Consider the following 23,744-nt stretch of genomic DNA (forward strand, 5'->3'; position numbering starts at 1 on the left):
CTAAGCGTGGCTAGGAAAAGCGTATACAAACAGGGCCTACGTCACGTGTGTGTCTTAGAATGTAATGGAGAGTAATACGGCCCTGTTTGTATACGCTTTTCCTAGCCACGCTTAGATTATAATCTAAGCGAAGATTTTCTCGCTTCTCGCTTTTCGCTTCTCGTAGTTCAAATCGTTGAAGCGGCTTACTACATAAGCGAGAATCGGTGGAAATAAGCAAAGCGTTTGGCGGGATTCTCGCTTATTTCCACCGATAAGCCGCTTGTAAGCGGATACAAACGGAGCCGTAGTTATATTTCTCTCAACATTCAAGTTGGGTTTTTCCAGTTTTAGGGCATAATGCCACAGCACGAGCTAATGGTACGCCCTCCGTCTTAATGGTACGCCCTCTGTCTTAATAGTTGCCAATGTTTACTTTATGGTCCAGAACTTTTGATAATATTTTAAAAAAATATATAACACATATTACCAATGTCCAGTTTATTTTTTCTTAAAATATTATACAACCTTCTAAGCATATTCTTTAACCATAATTCTAGTAAGTTCACTTACATTTTTATTAACTTCAGTATTATTGACACTATTAGCCGTCAAGTTTGAATAACTGAGCATAAATGGGGATGAAATATGAACTCATAGTATGCATACTAATAAAAAAAATAACAATAAGACACCGTACTGATGTTTTCAAAAGCAAAATTCTGGATAGTTATTTTCAAAACTAAAATCTTTTATATGTATTATTTTCGAATTGGATGAATATGTTCTATGTAACATCATTGTTGGTGTCGTAAGAAGTCCCTACAGCACCAAAAAAAATTGTTTTGTGTAAGACTAAACACCAATATCAAACCAGTATGGTCCTCTGGCTCTCTGTCTAGATCTTTGTGATGAGTTATAGTGTTTTTCCCCTTCAAAACACGGTGCACGCAGATTCTTACAAACGCACGCACACTTAACTCTATGAATATACTCACGTAATTCTATTCTTGTGAGCACCTCCGAGAGACTGAGCCAGCAGATTTTAAGAATGAGAAAGTCACCATTAGCACCTCGCTGTCGACGTGGATATTGCGATTGCATACCACTGAAAGAATAGTGCCGGTTAAATTTGGAAAAATGTGAGCACCTACTTGAACCTTCAAAGTCTGGTGGGCAACTTCCATCACAAGAAATCCTGTTGAGCTACACTCGATACGCATGACTCATAGTGTTTATCTTAAGAAAAAATAACATTACAAAAAATTATCAAGAAAAGATTGAAATGGCAAACCAAATAATGAGATGCACGCCGGTGGTGCAACACAACTGGTGTATTTTGCAAACCGATGCAAAGTAAAAGTGTCTCCACATAAACTACACATTATACATGAGAGATGGCTCCACATAAACTACACATTATACATGAGAAATGGTTGTGGTTGGTTACCTGTTACATGTCAACATGTCTTAAAGTAAAGTAAAGATCACACGTTGTAGGTCTAGATATTTTTCTTTTAAAAATCAAAGTGCTCTAAGATAAATATATGTACTTTGCCCCTTTCAAATCGAAGACATGACTAGCACATGCCATCTTATTTAATTCTTTAGAGGTGTCTAAATAAATATAGAAATCCATTTTATGTAAGTGTTGAATCCAAATATTTAATCTCATTCATTTATCTTTATATAATTCTTCTTTATATACCATATACTTGCTTTCAAAAATGCACTTGTCCTACTAAGCGGTTTGGTTGCATGACAATCACCCTCCCACTTGTACATGTTTGCTTGAATGCCTTGTGATATTACACTATTGACGCTCATGGACCATTCTTCTATATCTATAATTTGTTGTGATAAACCGTAAATCTAACCTCAATGTTCTAAGTTCTAACCACAATTTCCAATCAAAAAACATATTTGCTACTCCTCAAATTCTTGATTTTTAGCTATCTCTCAATCACCCAACCTTATGCTAGAAATTGAATTGGGGATTGGAATTTGAGGTTAGGGTTTGAGGGTTTGGGGTGAGAGATTTACCTGTGGCCTTCGAGTCTAGAGGGAGCTCCGGGGAGGCTGGTCGACTGGCGGTGGAGATGGGAGAGACGACAGTGGAGCGGAGGCGGCGTGGGTGCCACCGGAGCCAGGTGGTGGGGGATCCCCGGTGGGTAGCGGATGCGGCGGGGGAGCATGGGCCAAATGGATTAGCGTTGGGTGGCGGCGGAGGCGGCCGAGGTCGCCGGAGCCAAGCGGGAGGTGGCGGGGGGGGGGGGAGTTGCGCAAGGAAGATGTCGGGAGGAAGGCGAGAGAAATAGAAAGAATATAGAACTAAAGAAAGGATGGATAGGGACCCTTGAATGTAGATCCAACGGTTTTAGGAAGTGATTGACAGAAAAAGGAAATCTCAAATGTTTGGCAAGGAAACAGACCCATCAAAAAATTAATTTGCCACTAAGAGAGTTGTAAACTTGTAATCCATTATTATTCACATGGATGGAACCGAGGCAAGAAAACAAGGTTAGCAGCTCTTACGAGTATTTCTTTCCTGCTTGGCATAAACCGTAGGCCCAATTTCCAGTCACCGTGCAATATTCTCCCTTTCTTTTCGCGCGTCTTGTTTGGTCGGAGGTAATTGGTGGGAGTGAAAAAAAGTTTAGAGGGAAGAGATTAAAATTCTATTGTTTGTTTGGTGGGCATGGGCATTTTAATGGGATGAGAAATGTGAGTTTAGAGAGGCAACTCCCACCAATCACTTCCCAAAGAAGGAGTGGGAGTTTATTTTAAGTGGAAGATAAACGTATCTAAACCTTTACGCAAAATAAGAGGTACGTGGTCTCACTTAAACTCACCCTTCACGTCCTCCAAAAGACAAAGGAACGGGCCTGTTTGGCTCCAGGATGTTAAAGTTTAACACCCATCACATCGGATGTTTGATGCTAATTAGGAGTATTAAATATAGGTTAATTACAAAATTAATTGCACAGATGGAGTGTAATTCACAAGACGAATCTATTAAGCCTAATTAGTCCTTGATTTAACAATGTGGAACTATAGTAACCATTTGCTAATGATGGACTAATTAGAGTTAATAGATTCATCTCACGAATTAACATAAAGTTCTACAATTAATTTTATAATTAGCTTTAGTTCTTCTAATTAGTATCCGAACATCCGATAGCACCTCCTATCAAATAATCCGTGCGCCAAACGCACCCTCGCTAGCCTCTCTCGCCACCCCGACACCGACAGGGCCGGCCTCAGTAGCGAAGCCGCCGCCCATTCCTCCCTGCCGTCCCCTCCGCCGCCGGCGACGAAACCGCAGGTGAGCTCCCCTACATCACCGCCACCGCTGGTACCACTCCCATAACCCTACATGGCGCCCCCTCAGGTCGCCTCGCCCTTGGGATAGAAACCCTAGCCTCCGTGGCCTGCCATTCGCCGGTTCGTTTGTTTGGGCTAAGAATTCTCCGCCCCTATCTTGCAGACGCGGGGAGAACCGCGAATGGAGGGCGCGGTGACGGAGAATGCAGCGACCCCCGTGGGCGCGGCGGCTTTCGAAGCGGCTGTCCACGCGGATCAGCGCGTGGAGGGTGGTGCGGTGGTGGAGGACTCGGCAGCGCCCACGGTGGCGATAGAGGCAACCTCTGATGCGGATCAGATTATAGAGGATGCAGCCCCGGAGGACGGAAGGCACGGGTAAGTGACGCGGATTTATGTGGCAGCAATTGATCTGTATTTGCAATCTTTCATGATGATTAGGTAGTGAAACCTAGATTTGCACACGTAGAGTATTATAAGGATATCTATGTGATGCGACTGATGTCACTAAGGATGCATTCATTCTATAAGTGTCGTTTTGTGCATTTTCTTTATGAGAAGGGTGTTCATTGGAAGCAAAATCTAGCAAGTATTAAAAGTGAATATCCCCAAATGCAACAAAAATTACAAAAACTGAAGAGTGAACAGAGAAAACATCCCTCTGTAATTTTTGCACCATTTGCCTCATGATCTCTTTAGCGCATTGGTTAAAAATATCTGGAATACGGTAGGACATCGAGCATAAACTTAGCTGTAAATTAATCTAGTTCTCCAATTTTTTCATAGTGAACTATAAAATTTCCATGTTCTACTATGCCAGCTCACTGAGTTTTGATTACCATTTTATTTATTTTTCTTCTGAGCTTTGCTGCAATCAATTTCATTTCAGGGATACAGTGACACATGTAGATGTCAGTCCTGAGGAAATGAGAAGCATCATTGAAATTATAGCCGACACAGGAAAATTCTGGTACAAACCTTTCCCATACTGCTTCATACTTTGGATGAATCGCATGTTCTGATTAAGTTAAAGTCACATTCTGTGTGATTCATCTTTTTGAACAAGATATAATGTAGTTTGTTTCCTCATTTAAACTGATGGTATATGTGTTTTTCGGTCATTGAGTAGAATCTGCTGTAATATGTTAATATGTAGCATTTGAAAGAATTAATCAGTTGACTTCAAGATTTGAGTAAAGCAAGCATGTGCTAGGTTGATTAGGTTCCTTCAATTTAGTTTTAAAGGCATAGTTGCTGCTTGCAGAACATTTTGACAAATTAATTGAAGTCATACGTTTACGCTTGTGATTAACTTCTTTGCAGGCATGACTGGAATTTCCTCAAGAGTTTACTGTCTCTCCAATTGAAGCAGGTATGTGTAGTGGGTATGTTGGCTGTGGTGATCGTATATTGCATGTTTATCATCTAAACTTGGTATTCATGATGTGAAGGTCTTGGATGAATATTCTGAGGCTCAAATGGCAAGCCAAGATGGTGTACAACAACAGAGGTCTTTCTCAGGGGAGACCTACTCTGAGCTTGTTGGCCGACTTAGTGATGGTACGGTCCTTAGTCTTTACAATTGGTTTCCGCTATAAAGTTCCAGTAAGTATCTGGTTGGTGTAAGGCATATGCATTTCCGAATATTTTTCAAGCTGGAATAGTCCTATTATCCTTGCTGATTGCTACTACCAAATTCACTTTGGTTTGCACTTTGAGTTAAGCTTAAGCATCAGTTCGTATCTTGTAGTTGTGCATCCATTTAGCTTATTTTGGTTTCTAAGAACTTGGAGCATTGAAATAGTACTCTTCCATGACAAAGAAAGCTAGCTAGATACTAGTTACTCCCTCTGTCCCAAATTATAGATCGTTTTGGCTTTGATAGGTACATAACTTTTGCTATCCACCTAGATATATGCTATGCGTAGATACATAATAAAAACCATGTATCTAGAAAAGCCAAAACGACCTATAATTTGAAACGTAGAGAGTACTAATCTGGATCAAAGACTCAATGAGCATTGTTGGAAAAAGAATTTGTGTCTGAAGCTTTTGGTTTTGCGCCTCTTTTCTGTTGCTAAATCATAGTTGGAAAAATGGTACTTTTATATTTATATGATATAAGTGCATTGTACTCTGTTCCTTTACTTCTGTCAAAAACTGTTAAATTGAGAACAGCATTTGGTGGGTCTTTTACTTGCTTTTAGCATTGCAATTTTCAAAAGGATTTAGAACTTTGGATATCTATATTGAACCAACTAGGCACTTGGAAGCTGGTGGCGGCTTTCCATTGCTGCTCTTATAAGACCTACTTGCGCATCAACTGGTTTATTTCTTACAGACCAGGAGAGATGGCTACTTTTGTGGGATATTTGCAATAGCTATTTCTTTGGACTTTTTGCATATATGTGATTGTTTGGTGAATTTTCCTGCAGCCCTCTGGAGGTTTGAAGAGGGCCCTCCATTCACACTGCAAAGGCTTTGTGAGGTGACTCTTCTCTTTCCATCTAAAACTTGCCCTAATAATTTATTGTTAGTAATGGCAATTATTCATAACAATGATCTGCCCTAATAATTTATTGTTAGTAATGCAATTATTCATAACAATGATCTCACTTTGTTTCATTTATATCATGCATTCATCCTTTTTGAAGCAAATGTCTTACACTAGTTCTCCACTGACAGATTCTGTTGAATCCAAAAGGAACTTATACAAAATTGTCAAAGCTTGCTTTGGCCTTGGAGAAGGTTTGTTAGCTAAGCTTACACTGTTGTTTAAAGAATAAGAATATCAGTAGGTGTGGTTCTTATCTATGCTATAGTCATATGGTGTAATGTTTGAGTTTGCATATTGATTTGAAGTGCAAGTTTCTGCACTGGTTGGTTTACCACCTGAAGTCAAAGTATCATAGCTTTCAGATAATTCTTGAAACAACATTGAGTGCACCTTGATAACAAATAGCTCACTGAGTTTAGACATGTGCCAGTATGCGTCAGATCTGCTGTAAGCAAGAAAGATGAAAGGGGGTTATTATTTCTAGCTGGACATTGAGTTTTTTTTTCCTTGAAGCTGGACATTGAGTTGATGTACATCTGCTGGCAATCTGTTTCATTCATTATTAATGTTTGTGCATCAAAATGCTTTCGTGATAGTTACTATTTATTTTTTTAAAAAAAAATTATTTTAAACCTTTCATTACCAATTGTTGCCTCTCTTATTCTTATTTGTAGAATCTCCTAGTCACATCTACAATAGCCAAGTGCACCGACCCATATCCAGCTGCTCATGGGCCACCAAGTTCGGATTGCACACAAATTACAGAAAATTCTGGCCCTGTTGATGAAGAGCCTGAGAGCACACCTGAGCATACTACAGCAGTACCAAATGGAACAGAGCATGTAGCAGGAGATCGTGATGAAGAGATGGCTGATGCAGAAGCTGAGGAATTATCTGGTAGCCATGATGTAGAGATGCAGGAGGACAAGCCTGATCAAATTGAAATTGTTAACTCTGATGCTAACCCTGGTGCTGCAGCTGACACTGAAGCAGTTAATGTCAGTGAACAATTATCGGAGCCACAAAGCTGAGTTTGAGCTGCATGAGAAGAAAGCGACAGAGCCGAGTTCCAATGCAGCTGCCTAATTAGCAATCCACTTGTTGCTCACTAACTCCTGGGATTTGCTCTCTTTGGACATCCAAAATGAAAGGTGGATTCAGAAGATTACAGGGATAGCTGGTTGTACTATTGATGTGAGTTGTAGTGGGCCTTGCATAAACATGTAAATCTTGATCATGCCCGAATCGGTTTACATTCATTGAGCATGTCTGACTCTAAATTGCCATGGTACATTTTCACCAATTGTACCTTTGGTTCTATGAGGCACCATCTAGGCTAGAAGTATGTGTTCTGGTTCACTCCTTCAGTCATGCCAATATCAAATGGTGTATCCAGAGTAGTCAAATGGACGTCTGGCTTCACTTATTGCATCTTCATTGTAGTGGACTTATTTCTGAATTCTCTTCCAATTCCTGTACGAAAGTCATTCCGTCATTCTGTCTAGTTAATTTGCAATGATCTCTGATGCCTTCGTCAACATCAAAGATTTTTACGGCAAATTGCCCCATGCCTGCACTGTGTATAATAAGCTACGTTGTTACCTGCTGATGTGCCGCTAGCTTAATGATGGTGCTAGATTTTTTCTTCACCCCTGCTTTCCGTAAGAATTTGCCTTGCCCCATGCCTGCACTGTGTATAATAAGCTACGTGGTTAACTGCTGATGTGCCGCTAGCTTAATGATGATGGTGCTAGATTTATCTTCACCCTTTCTTTCCGTAACTAAGAATTTGCCTTTGCTTGAAAGGATTGGTCTTGGTATCTGTGATTTTCGTGTTTGTATTCCTTATCACGGTGAATTCCTCCATTAGTTCCGTTCACCACTGTTAATATCTTAATGGTGTTGTTTACAAGTGCACGCTAAGTTAATTATCTGTGCTTTCTTCTCCATATACGACGGTGGAGATTAATGGTCAAATGTACCTATGATGTGGCACAATGGTTCATGTTGCTATCAAATGATGATGCAAACTCCGACGTTTGTGTTGGTTTTGGATTGGTTCTTTGGTGGGTTGTTGGGCGACAGTTTAGTGGCTTTAACTTGGGGATAACAACATTATAATGACCTGCTGATCGCCAGCCGAACTTTTCTAGATATTCTCTATTTCTTTATGTGGGTACATTGTCTTTGGTTATGGCACCTGGTGGGTGAATTGGCTATCCATTTGTGCGCTTTCTGGCCGAGTCATGGCTGCTGCGCTTATATGTTACTTTTACGGTAGCTCAACTGCTGCTGGTGTACTTGCCGAATGAAAGTTTAGTTTTCTGTCATTGTTATTAGGTTAATATGTTGTGCTTCTGTTGTTGGTTAAGGAAGTACGCTGACGAACTTCTGTTGTTTTTGTAAGCTTGCACCGAGGTTTTTTCCTCTTGAAGGTTGACTTTAACCATGGTAAATTACCCCTCAAAGCTACAAAAGACTTCAGTAAGCTGTTGGCATCAACTACCTTGGATGAGCCCTTTCAGCCTGCTCACATGATACCTTTTCCCCCCTTCTCTGCACAGTAATTATATGGTTAGCGAGGATGGTGTCAACTTTTTGTGAGCAAGGATTGTGTCAACCTTTTGTCATTTTGTGATCTGCTCTAGAAGCTTTTGGTATTTGTTTCTCACGATAGCTTGTGCTGTCACACAATATTTTGGGATATCTAATCTGTTGCCACTAGAGCATGCTGCATACATTGCATCACGACACGATGCTTGTGCTGAGAAGTGAAACCACAGCAAAAACCACACTTAAAGCTATCCTTTTCCTGAGGTGCCATGGAGGAGCGGGCACTCGTTGGGGACTACGTCTTTCATGTATGTGGTGGTGCGCCGTGTCGTGCCGTGACTGGAGTTCTGATGTGCCAGTGTGGCAGATCCTCTCGTTGTCGTTGTCAGCCAAACTGTTAGGCCACCGTGCATAAAGGCGACCTCTTGTGGAGTGGTGTTGCTGGCGGAGTGATTCTCCTCTCTCTATCCTAGTCTTAGTAGCTGAACTTCAAGTCTGGATGCTTATGTTTGTAGTATTCATAGTCCTGATTAGCGGTACTAGGGGGGGGGGGGGGGGGGGGGGGGGGGGGGGAGTTCATATCCTCTCCTATTGCTATCTACTCGAGCGGATGAACATGCTCAGTGCCAAATTCTCATGTTTTGATACAGGCTCCTCAGCTAGCCTAGTGCAGTATGGTCTGCTCACTTTGTTTTTTCTTGGATGGAATGTAGTTGCCAAAAAGATCAAAATTCTGCCTGTCGGATGAGTGCATAACGACTAAGAAATCAACCATATGAGGTTGAAAAAAAAGCATCTTTCAATGTTTCATCGTATTCATGATTTATTTCTGGATTAAATTAAAACTAAAAGCGTTTATATATCCAACAATTAATTGTTGAAATAATGGGCCTAGCCCATAAGTAATTTCAGAATTTCAAATAAATCTCAAAGGCCCATGTGGGCAAGAGGTGGAGTGGTGCAAGTCTTTAGTCCCACATTGCTAGTGGAGGGGAGGGATGACCAACTTAAATATGGAAGTTGTCTCCACTCCTCCAAGCTAAGTGTGTGGGGAGGGAAGGAGAGCTTCACATGCGCGCGCTCACTCGCCACGCCTCGCCGGGCGAAGGGTGCGGGCGCGCGGCACTTGCGTGAATGGTCCGCCGAAATCCAGCCCCTCGCCTTGCGGGGGCGCAGCTTCCTTTTGCCGTTTTATTTTTTGATTACTTGGTCTTTAAGTCAGCGAGATATATGGAATCCTAACCGGTTTAAATCACGATCGCGACGTGAGAATCGTGGGCTCTCCTATATATGCGACCTACCGGCCTCTACCAAAAACAGATCTATTCGAGCTAGGGTTTTTGCCTCCTCTCGCTGCTGCGCCGCCACCGTAGTCTACTCCATCCCGATTGTCGGCGTGTACCGGCGATTGGGAGAGCAGGTCTCCGGAACTGTTGTCTTCAGCGATCCTGCACCGGGAGAGGGCGAATAAGGGTTTTGGGAAGCGCTCTGCGCGACTGCTCGATCCCTTCCTCCACTTCGTCAAGTTCTTCGTCGACTCCTTCACCACGGCTCGTCTACCTCTTCATCGCTCGGGCCTCACTCGTCGTCGCGAACAACGTCAGGCTGCTGATCGTCGTCGCCTGCTGTACCCGGTAGTCGTCCAGGAGCCGATCTTCATCAAGAAAGAAACGTATGATCTCTTAACTCAAATTATGTCTTCCATACTAGCTATTATGATCTATTGCAGTCTGATAGTACTGGATAGTATGGTAGAATGTGTGATTCTATTTGCAATGATAGATTTGTCTAGATCTTGCGTAGACATGTCTAGTTTAATCTGATGTCTGTTCATCGTATTCATGATTTATTTCTGGATTAAATTAAAACTAAAAGTGCTTATATATCCAACAGGCCCTAGGTCACTGCTCGAATCTACTCCCTCCTTTCTAGCAAACAGTGATATTTTGCATTTTCTAAAACCATATGTGCTCATGTTAAAAACCTCTCTTGAGCAACATGCATATGTCAATTTCTCTTTGCTCTTGATGTGTGCCTCCTCTCAAATTTGTTTTAATTTCTCTTTGCTCTTGATTTGTACCTCCTCTCAAATTTGTTTTTGGGTTTGCCTTGCAATTTTACAAGTAGAGTATGTATACGTAGTTTGCTGCCTGTATGGCGTTTAGGCGTTACAGATACTAAGATAACCACCATTGCACATGTGGATAAGCACTTGTTATACCATATTGTATATCAGATTATCGGTCCTAGACTGTGTCACGTCTGAATACATGTGTCCTTGCGTCACGAAATCCCATAGCTAAACCGAACCACTAGAGCTAGAAGAGACATATTCTCAATTTCCTCACTAAAGATGACTACGGTGCAAGGCGAACTTGCATCCAATCACACAAGTTTGACGTATCTTAGCCTTCTAGCACTATATTTTTTTTCCTCGCATGGGATTCATTCAATTGTTGATTATTCTCACCCCCATGGTTTGTTCTACCTATTCTTGTAGCATGAATCTCGATGTAAATGAATAGAAAAGGTTGTGAAAGTCTTGTGTGCGTGTGCACATAGGGGAAGTCCACACTCGTGACTATGGGCTCACACGTGGCTATTGAGGAAAGATTGAAGGCACCAAAAAAATCATTACAGTGTAAATGATTGTCCAGTTCATGGATTGCGATTGGTCACCATACCTAGGGCAATGACAAGGATAAAAGTTTCAAGTGAAATGGTAGTTTGCATTGCGGGATCTGCTAGTCTTTAGAAGATGAACATAATTTCCATTTACTTTTGAGGAGCATACCATCAGTTTTACGAAGTTTTTAAAATGGTATGAGTTATTTGAAGAGGTTGAAGGTATGTAGCATTCAACATCACCTAATCAATCTATCGAAGTAGTAGGAGTTCAGAGCAGGTTAGAATGTAGAACCGAGATAATAGTTGTATTCCCTCCACTCAAGAAAAAAGTCAATCTAGTTTTGTCTGAAGTCAATCATTCTTAGATTTAATTAACCAAATTTATACAAAAAATATTAACATTATGGCACAAAATATGCATAATGAAATACATTTCATGATAAATCCATCAATACTTATTCAATATAATAAATATTAGTATTTTTTATATAAATTTAGTCAAAACTTAAAAATATCGACTAAGGATAAAACTAAAATGACTTGATTTTTTTTTCTGAAAGGGAGTATATGTCATGATTCACATTAGGAGTTTCTATTTTTTTTAAGCTTATATGAAAATGTTATATGAGAGTGAGATGAATTTCATCACCTCCATAATTCTTTGGATACATTCCTCCTCTCAACAATATGTACAGATAAAATATCATGTTATACATTTTTTAAAAACATATACAAACACTTACATACACACAATGATATATATAAATTGCACACATATCTCGTGAATGTCTCCAAGAGACCGGACTGGTAGATGGATTCGTAGAGTTAGTAATCAGTGCAAACGTCTCGATATATGATATATATGTGATTGATTTGGTTGCATACACAAATCAATTATCAATTTTGTTTCTTCCTTGCTATAAAAATGGCGCCATCCTGAAAAACATGTTTTGATGTGAATGCAAAAGTACAGCGAAGCTTGCCGATTCAACTTTTTTCATGAAGAAAAACTGTTGTGCTTGGCAAAAACGCTCCAAGCTCCAATCTCCTTTATCAAAAAAAGAAAAAAGAAAAAAAAACATTCTCTGCTCCCAGTACCCCATTAATTTGAACCACAAAACTACGGGGGGTCAATTGCAAAATCACACTCTCCTCGTCCTCCTCGGCTCCTCCTCCTCTGTCTCTCTGGCGCACTTCTCTGCCGGTGTTCCTCCGCCATTTCCCTTTTTCCCCACCGCAGATCCACACCGCTGCCCCTCGCCGCCTCAGATAGTCAGATGGCATCACCGTCGGGGAACCCTAACCCCACCCCGAGTGCCCCCTTCGAGCTCAGCAAGCTCTTCCGGCCGCCGCCAAACCCTAACCACCCCACCACCGCCCCGAGCCCCACCGGCGTATTCCCGGGCGCGCCTGGCCCCGCTGCCGGGCCACCGCTCACAGGGCCCTACTCCTACCCGCCGGCCACCCCGCCCTTCCACCGTGGCCCCTATCTCCAATATCCAAACGACCCCCATGGCTTCCACCACCCCGCCGCGGCCGCCTTCGCCAACGCTAACCCCACCGCAAACCCTATCCCGAACCCCGGCCCGGGCCCTAACCCGGGGGCGCGGCTGATGCAGCTGCTCGGCAACACCACGCCCACCCACCTCGAGTCGGCGGCGTCCATGCCACCCTCGTCGGAGTTCTCGACGGCCCCCGCGGTGGCGCTTCCGGCGTCGTCGTCCGCGCCGCCGGCGAGGATGCTCAGCAGTAAGATGCCGCGCGGGAGGCTGCTGGGACCTGGTGACCGGGCAGTGCACGACGTGGACTCGCGGCTACCAGGGGAAGCAGAACCGCCGCAGCTGGAGGTGACACCCATAACCAAGTACACCTCGGATCCTGGGCTGGTGCTCGGTAGGCAGATCGCGGTGAACAGGACGTACATCGTGTACGGACTTAAGCTAGGCAACATCCGCGTGCTCAACATCAATACAGCGCTCCGCTCTCTGCTTCGTGGGCACACACAGGTATGAATATGTCACTGTTGTAGTTTTGCTGTACTGACTGCCGCATAGCATTGGTAGTTATTTGGTTTATGTGCATGAACAGCCTTGATAGTGGCTCTGAAGTGAATCATTATTTTTTATTAGCACATGAACACCTCAGGCATTGTTCATTAAATGCAGTTTGTCTTTGGTATAATTGCCTTTGTGCTCTGGCTTACCCCAGGTCGTGAAATTAGGTATTGACAATGTTCAAATATATGTTATAAATTAATTGCTGTCATTGCTGCATGTGTACATAGCAGGAACCTTACTGCTCTACTATGAAGAATATAAATAGCTACTTATTTATGGTCCTTGAAATTAGCTTTCCTTTTTCGTTTATGCCATTAGTAACAATTTATTTGATGTAAATATGTTTTTGGGGTTTTAAGCCAGTATTTATTTGGTAATTTGGTGCTTTCACCATTCCTTGTGATATTTTTTTAGGTTAGTCAGCATGAAGCAGCTTTTTTATTTGTGTTTTGCATGGTCTTATTTGTGTTTGCTGCAGAAGGTGACGGACATGGCCTTTTTTGCAGAAGATGTCCATCGTTTAGCAAGGTACTCTGTGCTGATGTATATGATATTCGCACATTCTTTTCTTGGTATAGTGCATTAAGTCACGTGTGCACATGTATCTACTTTCTTCTCGTTGTCTTTGGGGAGTGGACAACTGGGAGAAGCCAACTCTTGTCATCCAGTTATTGGTGCAATGTAAACTTGCTCTTTTCGCTAGCTCAAAACTATCACATAATATTAGGATTGGAAGAGCACATATCTTTTCACTGTCCCTTGTAAACTTACCAACTTATTTTATTCTTCTGCAGTGCAAGTGTAGATGGGCGGGTATACGTATGGAAGATTGATGAGGGACCTGACGAAGAAAATAAATCCCAAATCACAGGAAAGATTGAAATTGCCATCCAGATTGTAGGAGATGCTGAAACCTATCATCCGAGAATATGTTGGCACTCTCATAAGCAAGTAAATCCTCATCGACATGATCTCTACCGCCTCAAGTATCTTGATTGTGTTCCTGTATACTTTTTTTTTGCGAGTGTGTTCCTGTATACTGATCCATGTAGATTCTATCTTGCAGGAGATTCTGTATGTTGCAATTGGGAATTGCATCTTAAGGATAGACACAACAAAAGTGGGAAGAGGAAGAGACTTCCATACGGAAGAGCCTCTAAGATGCCCACTTGACAAGCTGATTGATGGTGTGAACATAGTTGGTAAACATGGTGGAGACATTACTGATCTCTCCATATCTCAATGGATGACTACGCGTCTGGCTTCAGCATCAAAAGATGGCACGGTTTGTACTCTTTACAGGATATCCCCCTTGTTGGTCAGGAAAACTACGTCATGATAGACTAGGACACAAGATTTGAAGCTGCCCGGAAAACTATAGATCTAAAACTTTCTTCATGAACTTGTGCACATTTGTATTCAAATTTAGCTTGGCTTCTTCCTAAGGGCATCAAGAACATTCTGGAGTGCAAAATGCTATTGCTTATATCTGCTGTTACTCGACAGTTGATAGGTTCTCCTTGCTTTCTAGTTCCAGTGAAACTTGATATGCAACCAACACACAGAATTTTTGTTAGGATTGTTGATCTTAATTTCATCAATCATATTGTTAATCCTGCTGCACTTGGAAAAAATCCACTTTATCTGAGAAGAGAATTGTTATATTTCTCTGGTTGTTAGGGCATAGGTGACCTTTGTGTTTGCTTGGTACCATACTAGATATACATGACATTGTCAGTATTGCAGAATGCAGTTTATAATGTCTTCCCTTTTGTTTGTGACAGGTAAAGGTCTGGGATGATCGCAGGGTAGCCCCTCTGTCTGTACTGAAACCACATGATGGTCAAGCAGTTTACTCTGTTTCTTTCCTTACAGCACCTGAAAGACCAAACCATATAAATCTTGTTACAGCAGTATGTATTCTTGTGCCATTTCACTTTCTTATTTTCTTATTTTAGCCTAATTCTTGATTTAATATTTTCTTATTGGAGCCTGGTATACTTTTAAACTTACTTATATTTTAGAAGTGTTACTTGCTCCGCTAGCAAATTAAATGTGTATTTTATCCTCCACAACAGAGTATAACTATTATGTTGATGGACAATTCAATGCATGCATGTAAGCAGTACAAGGTAGAAACTCGGTATTTGTTGAGGATATATGGGGAACAACCGAACAAAACAATGCATTGGTATATGAAGTCATATACGATATGAATTTGTGGACAAGACTATTCTAGAAATGTGTGCTACACTTACGATTAGGATGAGAAATTTATATTCTAGGAACATTTTTATGCTGTAGATATCCACAACATTGTTGTCCAGCTCATAAAGTATTATCCATTTTTAATCAATTATAATCCCAAATTTCTTTTTGATGACCACAAAGTCATAATTGTACCTGCAAAACCAGAGTTGAATAATCTGAAAAGAATTATTATTATTTCATAAATCATAATCATAACTTTTTTATTGTAAATTTTTGAAATGATGTGATGCCTCTTGTGTTAGTATTTGCTTGCTGCACCTTGGAAGGGGGGATATAGAACGGAAAGGATAATTATGTTACAACAATGTATTGCACTCTTGAAAGCTTAGCAAAGAAAGCTCATATCATGCCTCTTGTTTAGCATACTTTATGTATATGATTAGTAAATATTAGGCTTTTCTATGTTGCAGGGCCCGCTCAACCGAGAAGTAAAAATTTGGGCCTCCACTAATGAAGATGGCTGGTTGTCACCGAGTGACCCGGAGACATGGAAATGCACTCAAACATTGGAACTTGTAAGTTCTCTGGAAAATAGGTCTGAGGAGGCATTTTTCAACCAAGTTGCGGTGTTGCCGCAGGCTAGCCTTATATTGCTTGCAAATGCCAAAAAGAACGCTATTTATGCTGTGCATCTTGAATATGGTCAAGATCCCGCCTCAACTCGGTTGGACTATATAGCAGATTTTACTGTTGCAATGCCCATTTTGAGTCTCACGGGAACACATGAAAACCAACCTGATGGTGAACAAGTCGTTCAAGTTTACTGTGTCCAGACAATGGCTATCCAGCAGTATGGGTTGGAGTTATCACTCTGTCTTCCTCCTCCAGCTGATAACATTGGATCTGGAAGAGATCCTGCAATTTCTCATTTAAATGAGAGGCTTCCAGAAATGGCAGCACTGGATTCCACAGCAACTACTCCTGTTGATTCTTCAACTGCTGTTTCGACTAAGCCATCAAGTGATAGTCAGGGCACAGGTAATGCATTAAATTCATTTATATTTGTTTCAGTTAATTTAGATGATGTTTAGTAGGATATAATTATCATTTCCACCATTTTGTTATGCAGAACCTGATTCTTCTTCCCGTGTTCCATCTGTAGCTCCTAAATCAAAGATGAATCAGGCTGGATCTCCAGTTGTCTTAAGTAGAGACCCTTCAGGAAGTGATCGTGATGTGGACCAGTCCTCTTTTGGTAGGAAGGATAGCATCGGAAAGGAAGAGCCAAGAGGCGGCCATAGTGATGGTATGGTAATATCAGATCCTCGCCCTGTGCTTCAGGTGGGAGGCCATGCTACTCACCTGATAACTCCATCTGAAATTATTTCAGGTGGGCTCACTTCTGCTGAAACAGTTGCAAGTGGCAGCTCACAGAATGTAGAAGCAGAAGCAAAACATGTAGATGAGAGAAAATCAAATCAAACTGTTGGATTCGAGGCTGGTAAGGAAAACCAAATTCTTCCTGAGAAGAAAGGGAGACCTATCAAGCCTTCAGAACAAACTGTAGACACCCTCAGTGAACGCACAATAGTAACTGCCAAGTACAGTGTAGAAGATTCACAGCCTATGGCTGATAGATCAGTACCCACGCTTTTGAAGCAATCTTCTGGTGCTGAAGATGAAGATGCTGTGAAGAGAGCAACTGGAGCTTCTGATGGAACTGGAACTGATGGCCCCTGTACTTCAAGGGATTTGCCTTTAACCTCAGCTGCCAAAGAGGGGAAAGTCATGCATCCTCAACCTCAAGTGGCTGGGCAACTGTCTCCTTCTGCAACCACTTTCAACTCTACTGATTCCTCGCATGAACCTCGAAGCAATGAGAACCCTCCTATTGATTCCTCCCTGCAAGCTGCAGCTATTCAAGGAACACTGCAACAGGTGATTTTGCATTTTGTGCTTGTGCACCAACCTTGTGTGATGTTATATGTGCTCTCGTATTTAAAAATTGTGTGCTAGGGAATGTGAATTGAGCCCCACATCGTCTTTTTTGATCTGCAATGAAAGCATCTCCATTTTTTTGGGCATAAATCATCTTAGATAATTGAGTTATGGTTCACTTTATACATGATAGTACATTAGTGTTGATATGCAATGTTGCATAGATGTACAAGTTAATCAGTCATTAGTCATGTGCAATCTAATTGCATGAAATTCTAAATCACCTGGATATTGTTTGACTCAGAAGACATCAAGTGTGTTTGTCATATATAAGTTTCATGTTCCTTTTCTGAAATAATAAATGTTAGATTGTTTATTTATGTGTATATGTTGCATGATAAGTTTCATGATGTTGAAATTGAAAACTTAGTTTGTGTTTGCATTCCATAATATTCCGATTTCCGAGGCTGCATCGTAAACTTTGGATTAGCAATTAAACATTTTCTGATCTACTTTCAAGGAATGAACCTCTCTAATTGCTCTCAGAAATCAGAACAGTTATGACATGGACATCATGCTCACGCTTGGTCCATTCTCTTTTAGCATTGTCAGTCTGGTATTACTTTGACCAGGAAAAATATTAATTATTTAGCCATCACGTCAAAATTGGAATATGTCATTTTCAGGATACTGGTCACTGTGCCATCACAAGTTCTATCCTGTAATTGTATGTTTTATAGTTTGCTGACATGCGATTTGTAAAAATAATGGTCAAAGGTCTGTATTGAGAATTGTCAACTTTGAAAATGGCAGTTAAAAGAGAATGCTGGGTGTCATCAATATTGAGCTTCCCTGTCAAAGTGTCAAGTTACTAATCTTGACTTATCATTGTGCTCATATTGCACCATTAAATGTCCGTATTCTCTATTATTTTTTTTGTTGATGCTGTTTAAGGAAAACATATTGAATTGATTTGTTCTCATGCACAGATGATGACATTCAGCGTGTATGTTTGACATTACAATTTCTCATTTACATACTATGCTTCTCGTTTTGCAGCTTATAGCCACATATGGCAACCTGCAAAAGCAATTGAGCTCAATTGTGTCTGCTCCAATTGCAAAGGAAGGCAAAAGAATTGAGGCATCACTAAGTCGAAACATGGAAAAGTCCATCAAGGCTAACATTGATGCCATGTGGGCCCGTTTCCAGGAGGAAAATGTAAGGCATGAAAAATATGAAAGAGAGCGAATGCAGCAGATGGCTACTTTAATTGCAACTTCTGTAAACAAGGATATTCCTGTTATGCTGGAGAAGTCATTAAAGAAAGAAATATCTTCGCTGGGACCTGCTGTTGCTCGGACAACAGCACCTATCATTGAGAAGTCATTATCTTCTGCTGTATCTGATTCACTTCAGGTTGTGGTATTGTTTTTTCCTTGATATTCTGATTTTTCTTGTCATCTCTCTCATTGAACTCCCTTTTCAGAAAGTGCTGGGTGATAAGGTTGCTAATCAGCTAGATAAGTCTATATCCACAAAACTTGAAGCTAGCGTCGCTAGGCAGATCCAAACACAGTTTCAGACATCCACCAAGCAGATACTTCAGGTATTTTATCTTTAGTACTTGTGTTCCTTCCAGGTGATCCTTATCAGTGAAGATGTTTTCCAAATGGGCTAGAAATATAACTTGTGCTTCCATTGACCATACTGAATGTTGTTTGGTTGCCTGAACTAACTGATCAGTGCACAGGACGGAATTGATTTCAGGAATTGGATTGAGAACATATGGCTCAATCCTTAGATAAGAATATGCAAAACAAGTGTATTATGCTGCATCATCTTACGTGAATTTACATATTTGAAATTCATTCATTTATATCTAGTTATGGACACATCCATCACTCACTCCAAACACTACTTTTGAATTTAGTCACCTAAACAACTGCTTGCTGGTATAGTACTCCAAAGTTTGAAACACCACATCAGTTACTGGTTTTGTCAAGTAAACAATAATATTAGCATATACCACAACTTTATGCAATCAACCATAAAGAATGCCAGCTTATTATAAGCACCTTACATTTACATATTTGGAATTTGCTCATTTATACCATGTTAAACTGAACAACCTTGATGTCTTGTGTTTTAGTGAGTATGGTACCAAGCAGCTGAGTCCATTTGATTTTATCTCTGCAGGATGCGTTCCGCTCTAGCTTTGAAACATCAGTTATTCCAGCGTTTGAACAATCCTGTAAGACAATATTTGAGCAAGTAGATGGTTCATTCCAGAAGGGCATGTCTGAGCACGGTGCTGCTATCCAGCAGCAGGTTCTGACGGCACATACTCCATTAGCACAAACTTTGAAGGTAAGTTTGCCAGATCCTTTGTTGTAAACAATACATAGGCAACAGAAAGATGAAACAATGCAGCCAATATTTCGTGGTTTATCAATGTGTTTTTTCAGTTTTCACCCCTTATGTTGAGTGACATGCCTTCTGTGTCATTTCAATTTTCTCAGGAAGCAATCACTTCAGCCTCGTCAATGAACCAGGGTCTTAATTCAGAGTTACTTGATGGCCAGCGCAAGCTTTTGTCACTTTTTGCATCAGGGAGCCCAACATCTCAGAAAACAGGTGCTTTGCAGCCCAGTAATGGGCCAGTGGCCAATCTCCCTGAGGTAGGAGATATTTTGAATTTTCCACTTTCTACTATCGTTGTTATGTTGATGATGACATCATCTTTGATTACCTGTGCAATCGAATTTAGTGTACCCCAGAACATACTGAATGATTCATTCGGTGTATTTGCTGTTTCAGGTAGATGCTCCATTGGACCCTATGAAAGAACTAGGCCGACTGATTGCTGAGCGGAAAATTGATGAGGCATTTACAATGGCTCTTCAAAGAAGCGATGTCTCCATAGTTTCTTGGTTGTGTTCTCAGGTAAACTCAATCCTAAATTTTCGTTTAAAAATAATCTTTACTACACCTACCATACATGCATGACCCTGAATCTTTTGCTAAAAAAACAAAAAATGTATATCGCCATGCAAATCTCCAATTTAATGAACATGTTTCCGCACATTATGCAGTTTGTCAGGTTATTTGTGCATTTTATTGTTATATAACTACTACTATGTGGATATTTTTGTCTTACACGGTTGCAACTTTATTTCAGGTTGATTTGCAAGCATTATGTGGAGCAGTTCCCATCCCACTAAACCAAGGGGTCCTCCTAGCCCTTTTCCAGCAGCTAGCGTGCGACATTGCCAACGACACGTCCCGGAAGCTTCAATGGATGACAAATGTGGCCGTGGCAATACAACCAACAGATCCGATAATCGCTATGCATGTAAGGCCAATATTTGATCAAGTCTATGGCGTCCTGGCGCACCAGCGGTCCCTGCCAACAACTAATGCATCGGATGCAACAAACATCCGCTTAATCATGCACGTGATCACCTCAGTGCTGATGAGTCACAAGTAACAATCGTAAGGCGCATTCGGACATTGCATCGTTGTACATAGAGAATTTTGCATAGCATATGAAACCGAAAAAGGGAGCTATACATTGTGTCTGACCAGTCTGACAGGACTAGGAGGCTAGTTTAGGAATGTGGAAGGTATCTTCCGGTGTAAATTGGTCATGTGTGACATGGTACTGAGTTGCATATCGATGTCGGGTTCATTATCTTGGATATGTTACGTCCAGCGCAAATGTTATACTGCCTAGTTTCATAACTACATTCCGAGTTCCCAATTTATGGATAGAGCTCGTGTGGGCGCACCGCCTTTGGCACTTGGTCGTGTCGTGTGATTGTGCAGCGCACCCTCGGCGCTGCTTGATCTGGTGATTTCATCCTTCCTTGCGCCTGTGCCATCGTGCCGATGGCCGATGCTATCTTTGTGTGCTCTGTTTATCTGCCTGGTGTGCTATCCTCTCGGATGGAATTACCTGTTGTAGAGAGGTCCTCGTGCACAGTGGTTGGAGCACCATTCTCTGTGTTTATTCATTTGATTGCTATGTGGAAAGAGGCATTGAAGTCTATTTCAGTTGGTTCAGGCCGTGCATTACTCGCAGATTATCAACTTTGGATTCATTTTTATACGAATTTGAGTGCCTGCAATACTTTTATCGACTAAACTTCACAAATGTGTTTCATTTTTAATAGATTGCTCTGTGACCTCCAGAACGCCAATTCCGATTGGAGGCAACTAAAGTGTACTCCATGTCTCTATTAAAAATGTGTTTCATTTTCAATAGATTTGAGTAATATTTATGCACACGACAGATAAACAGGAGATAATGACTGACGGCCTGATACTAGTATCCTGATAGTACTGTGTTAGTGTAGTATTTACAAAAGCTGCGGCGCCAACAGGTGGGCCCGGCTGCCGGCTGACAACTGGACCTGCACTACTATCGTATATTTACCCCCGCACTACTATCGTATATTTACATATTTACAAAACATAGGCACCGCGCTCAGTGTAGTATTTACAAAAGCTGTGGCGCCAACAGGTGGGCCTGGCTGCTTAGCGGCTGACAGCTGGATCCTGCACTACTATTATATATTTATATATTTACATATTTATAAAATATAGGCACCGCGCTCTCCTCCTGGATTAGGGATGGCAGTCGGACCCATAGGTGTGGGCGCCCGCGAGTTTCACACCCGATGGGTGCGGGCGTATGTGCGAAATTCCACCCGTGAGTCTAGAGTCGACCCGACCTGCATTAAGATGGGTTGGGTGTGATGTGAATTTTTACCCGTGGATGCCTAATGGGACCAGTATTTCCTAATTCACCTCATGACACACGACACTTTGCACCATGGATTCCTTCTAGACCAACTGAAACTCTAGACTACACAGTCAATTACTTGGTGATTTGACCAGTGTGCTAGTCGTGTATTGTCTCTATTTAATTCTTTATTTGTTTGTTAGTACTGAGATGTTGAATGATCGGAACTTATAATAAAATGACTATGTACTAAGACTTCCTGGACTATTAATAAAATGACTATGCACTAAAACTTCCTGGACTATTCTTTTTTGACTGAGATATTCCTACCATTATCCTGTGATCATGTTAATATATATTATATATTGCACCGTGTGCGACCCGAAAACCGAGGACGACCCGCAGGTACGGGTGTAACATTTCACCCGCCAGTCTGTCCGAGAGCGGGTGTGATCGTGTTGCGGGTCCTGTTGCCTCGCCCACCCATTGCCATCCCTACCCTGGATGGCTGGATCTCTTCTGGGAGCGAACATGACAAGGCATGGCGGCTACCAGCACTGGTCCGTCTCCCACCTCCGCACCCGCACGCCGCCGGCGGCCAGGACCGGCCGGTGGTGGGGCATCCCGAGCGAGCGGTCGTAGCGCGCCCGGGCGTCCGGGTCCGACAGCGTCTCGTACGCGCGCCGGATCTCGAGGAACGCCGCCGGCGCGGCCGCCCCCGACGCGCGGGAGGCATCCGGGTGGAGGCGCTTGGCCATGGCGCGGTACGCGGCCTTGATCTCCACCGGCGTCGCGGCGCGCCCCACCCGCAGTGCCTCGTACAGGCTCCCCGCCGCTGCCAGCGCCGGCGGCGCTACCAGGGGCACGGCTCCCGCCATGAGAGGTGAGGTCTCCCGCTCTCCCGGCCGAGGGCCAACTGCTGCTTGCTTTCCTTCTTCCTCCGCTTTCTTTCTCCTCCTGGTGGTGGTGGCTCTCGGGAAGGTGGAGGGAGAGCTCTGCCTGAGCTGGGGAATGGCGAGTGGGAGTGTGAGCGATGGGTTCGGTCGAGGTGGATTGGGTTTATATGCGTGGAGGTGGTCGGGGCCCCACCTGCAGCCTCACCGGGTGGGACGTCGCTGGAGACGAGGAGTACGCGCCGCACTAGGAATGAGGCGTCGCCTTCTTCTAGAAGGATTGGGTGGCTCGGTGACTGCTTGATGGGTCAGGTCCTGTGTTGGCGAAGCGCGCCCGCGTTGGAGGAGGCGCACTTTGTGCGGGCCCGCAGGATTGTTCACGGTGGGCCCCACACCATGGCTTCTAGAAGGTGACGATGCCCTCGCGCACCTGACTACCTGACGGCTGACGATGAGCTAGCTGGTAGCCTTATCCGGTTTGCTCAAGGCTCCAGTTGTCATTTTAATAATCTACTAGCTGGACCCAAACCCACCATGCAGACTTGCAGTTCACTACGGGAACAGGAAAGATGCCGAGTGCCAGGGGCACTCGGCGAAGCTCCAAAAATACTCGGCAAAGCGTTTGCCGAGTGTAACACTCGGCAAACGACACACGGCAAAAATTTTGACGGCAAACACTGGTTCGCCGAGTGTTTTGTGTCGGGCACTCGGCAAAGACTTTGCCGAGTGCCCAGAAAACACTCGGCGAACAATTATTGAAAAAAATAAAAAAAAAATCATGTTCCAAACCATCCGCTGCCGCCACCTGCTCCGTCGCCGCCGCCGCCGCCACCTTCTCCGCCGCCGCCGCCGCCGCCAGC

General features: G+C 42.5%; 3 protein-coding genes across 7 annotated transcripts; 2 read left to right on the plus strand and 1 right to left on the minus strand.

Moving 5' to 3' along the window:
- Positions 1-3,157: 3,157 nt before the first annotated feature.
- Positions 3,158-7,352, plus strand: LOC117853157 (uncharacterized). Its single transcript, XM_034735530.2, has 8 exons — positions 3,158-3,304; positions 3,467-3,678; positions 4,190-4,270; positions 4,624-4,672; positions 4,752-4,860; positions 5,736-5,788; positions 5,986-6,048; positions 6,532-7,352. Exons 2-8 carry the CDS (start codon positions 3,485-3,487, stop codon positions 6,886-6,888), a joined length of 906 nt encoding a protein of 301 aa, XP_034591421.1. The 5' UTR covers positions 3,158-3,304; positions 3,467-3,484; the 3' UTR covers positions 6,889-7,352.
- A 4,819-nt stretch (positions 7,353-12,171) lies between these two features.
- Positions 12,172-21,046, plus strand: LOC117852087 (enhancer of mRNA-decapping protein 4). 5 transcript variants are annotated; one of them, XM_034734020.2, is made up of 14 exons: positions 12,173-13,044; positions 13,574-13,623; positions 13,890-14,046; positions 14,162-14,380; positions 14,880-15,008; positions 15,777-16,344; positions 16,436-16,612; positions 16,697-17,244; positions 18,304-18,666; positions 18,734-18,853; positions 19,444-19,614; positions 19,767-19,925; positions 20,065-20,190; positions 20,426-21,046. In XM_034734020.2, exons 1-14 carry the CDS (start codon positions 12,316-12,318, stop codon positions 20,732-20,734), a joined length of 3,825 nt encoding a protein of 1,274 aa, XP_034589911.1. In that variant the 5' UTR covers positions 12,173-12,315; the 3' UTR covers positions 20,735-21,046. The 5 variants fall into 5 exon arrangements, with proteins under 5 accessions (XP_034589908.1, XP_034589911.1, XP_034589909.1 ...); XM_034734017.2 differs by having other exon boundaries at positions 12,172-13,044; positions 13,577-13,623; positions 16,436-17,244; XM_034734018.2 differs by having other exon boundaries at positions 16,469-17,244.
- Positions 21,047-21,551: 505 nt separating this feature from the next.
- On the minus strand, positions 21,552-23,129 carry LOC117853457 (chaperone protein dnaJ 11, chloroplastic). Its single transcript, XM_072293137.1, has one exon. The coding sequence runs from the start codon at positions 22,867-22,869 to the stop codon at positions 22,540-22,542; it is 330 nt and encodes a 109-aa protein (XP_072149238.1). The 5' UTR covers positions 22,870-23,129; the 3' UTR covers positions 21,552-22,539.
- Positions 23,130-23,744: the final 615 nt, after the last annotated feature.

The sequence above is a fragment of the Setaria viridis genome, chromosome 4, assembly GCF_005286985.2.
Source record: "Setaria viridis chromosome 4, Setaria_viridis_v4.0, whole genome shotgun sequence".
Lineage (NCBI taxonomy): Eukaryota > Viridiplantae > Streptophyta > Magnoliopsida > Poales > Poaceae > Setaria > Setaria viridis.

Coding starts and splice junctions, on each gene's coding strand:
- LOC117853157 (XM_034735530.2), top strand. CDS start 3,485: ATGGAGGGCGCGGTGACGGAGAATGCAGCGACCCCCGTGGGCGCGGCG. Junction 3,679..4,189: donor CCGGAGGACGGAAGGCACGG/GTAAGTGACGCG, acceptor ATTTCATTTCAG/GGATACAGTGACACATGTAG. Junction 4,673..4,751: donor TGTCTCTCCAATTGAAGCAG/GTATGTGTAGTG, acceptor CATGATGTGAAG/GTCTTGGATGAATATTCTGA.
- LOC117852087 (XM_034734015.2), top strand. CDS start 12,316: ATGGCATCACCGTCGGGGAACCCTAACCCCACCCCGAGTGCCCCCTTC. Junction 18,667..18,733: donor TATCTGATTCACTTCAGGTT/GTGGTATTGTTT, acceptor CTCCCTTTTCAG/AAAGTGCTGGGTGATAAGGT. Junction 20,191..20,425: donor TTTCTTGGTTGTGTTCTCAG/GTAAACTCAATC, acceptor ACTTTATTTCAG/GTTGATTTGCAAGCATTATG.
- LOC117853457 (XM_072293137.1), bottom strand. CDS start 22,869: ATGGCGGGAGCCGTGCCCCTGGTAGCGCCGCCGGCGCTGGCAGCGGCG.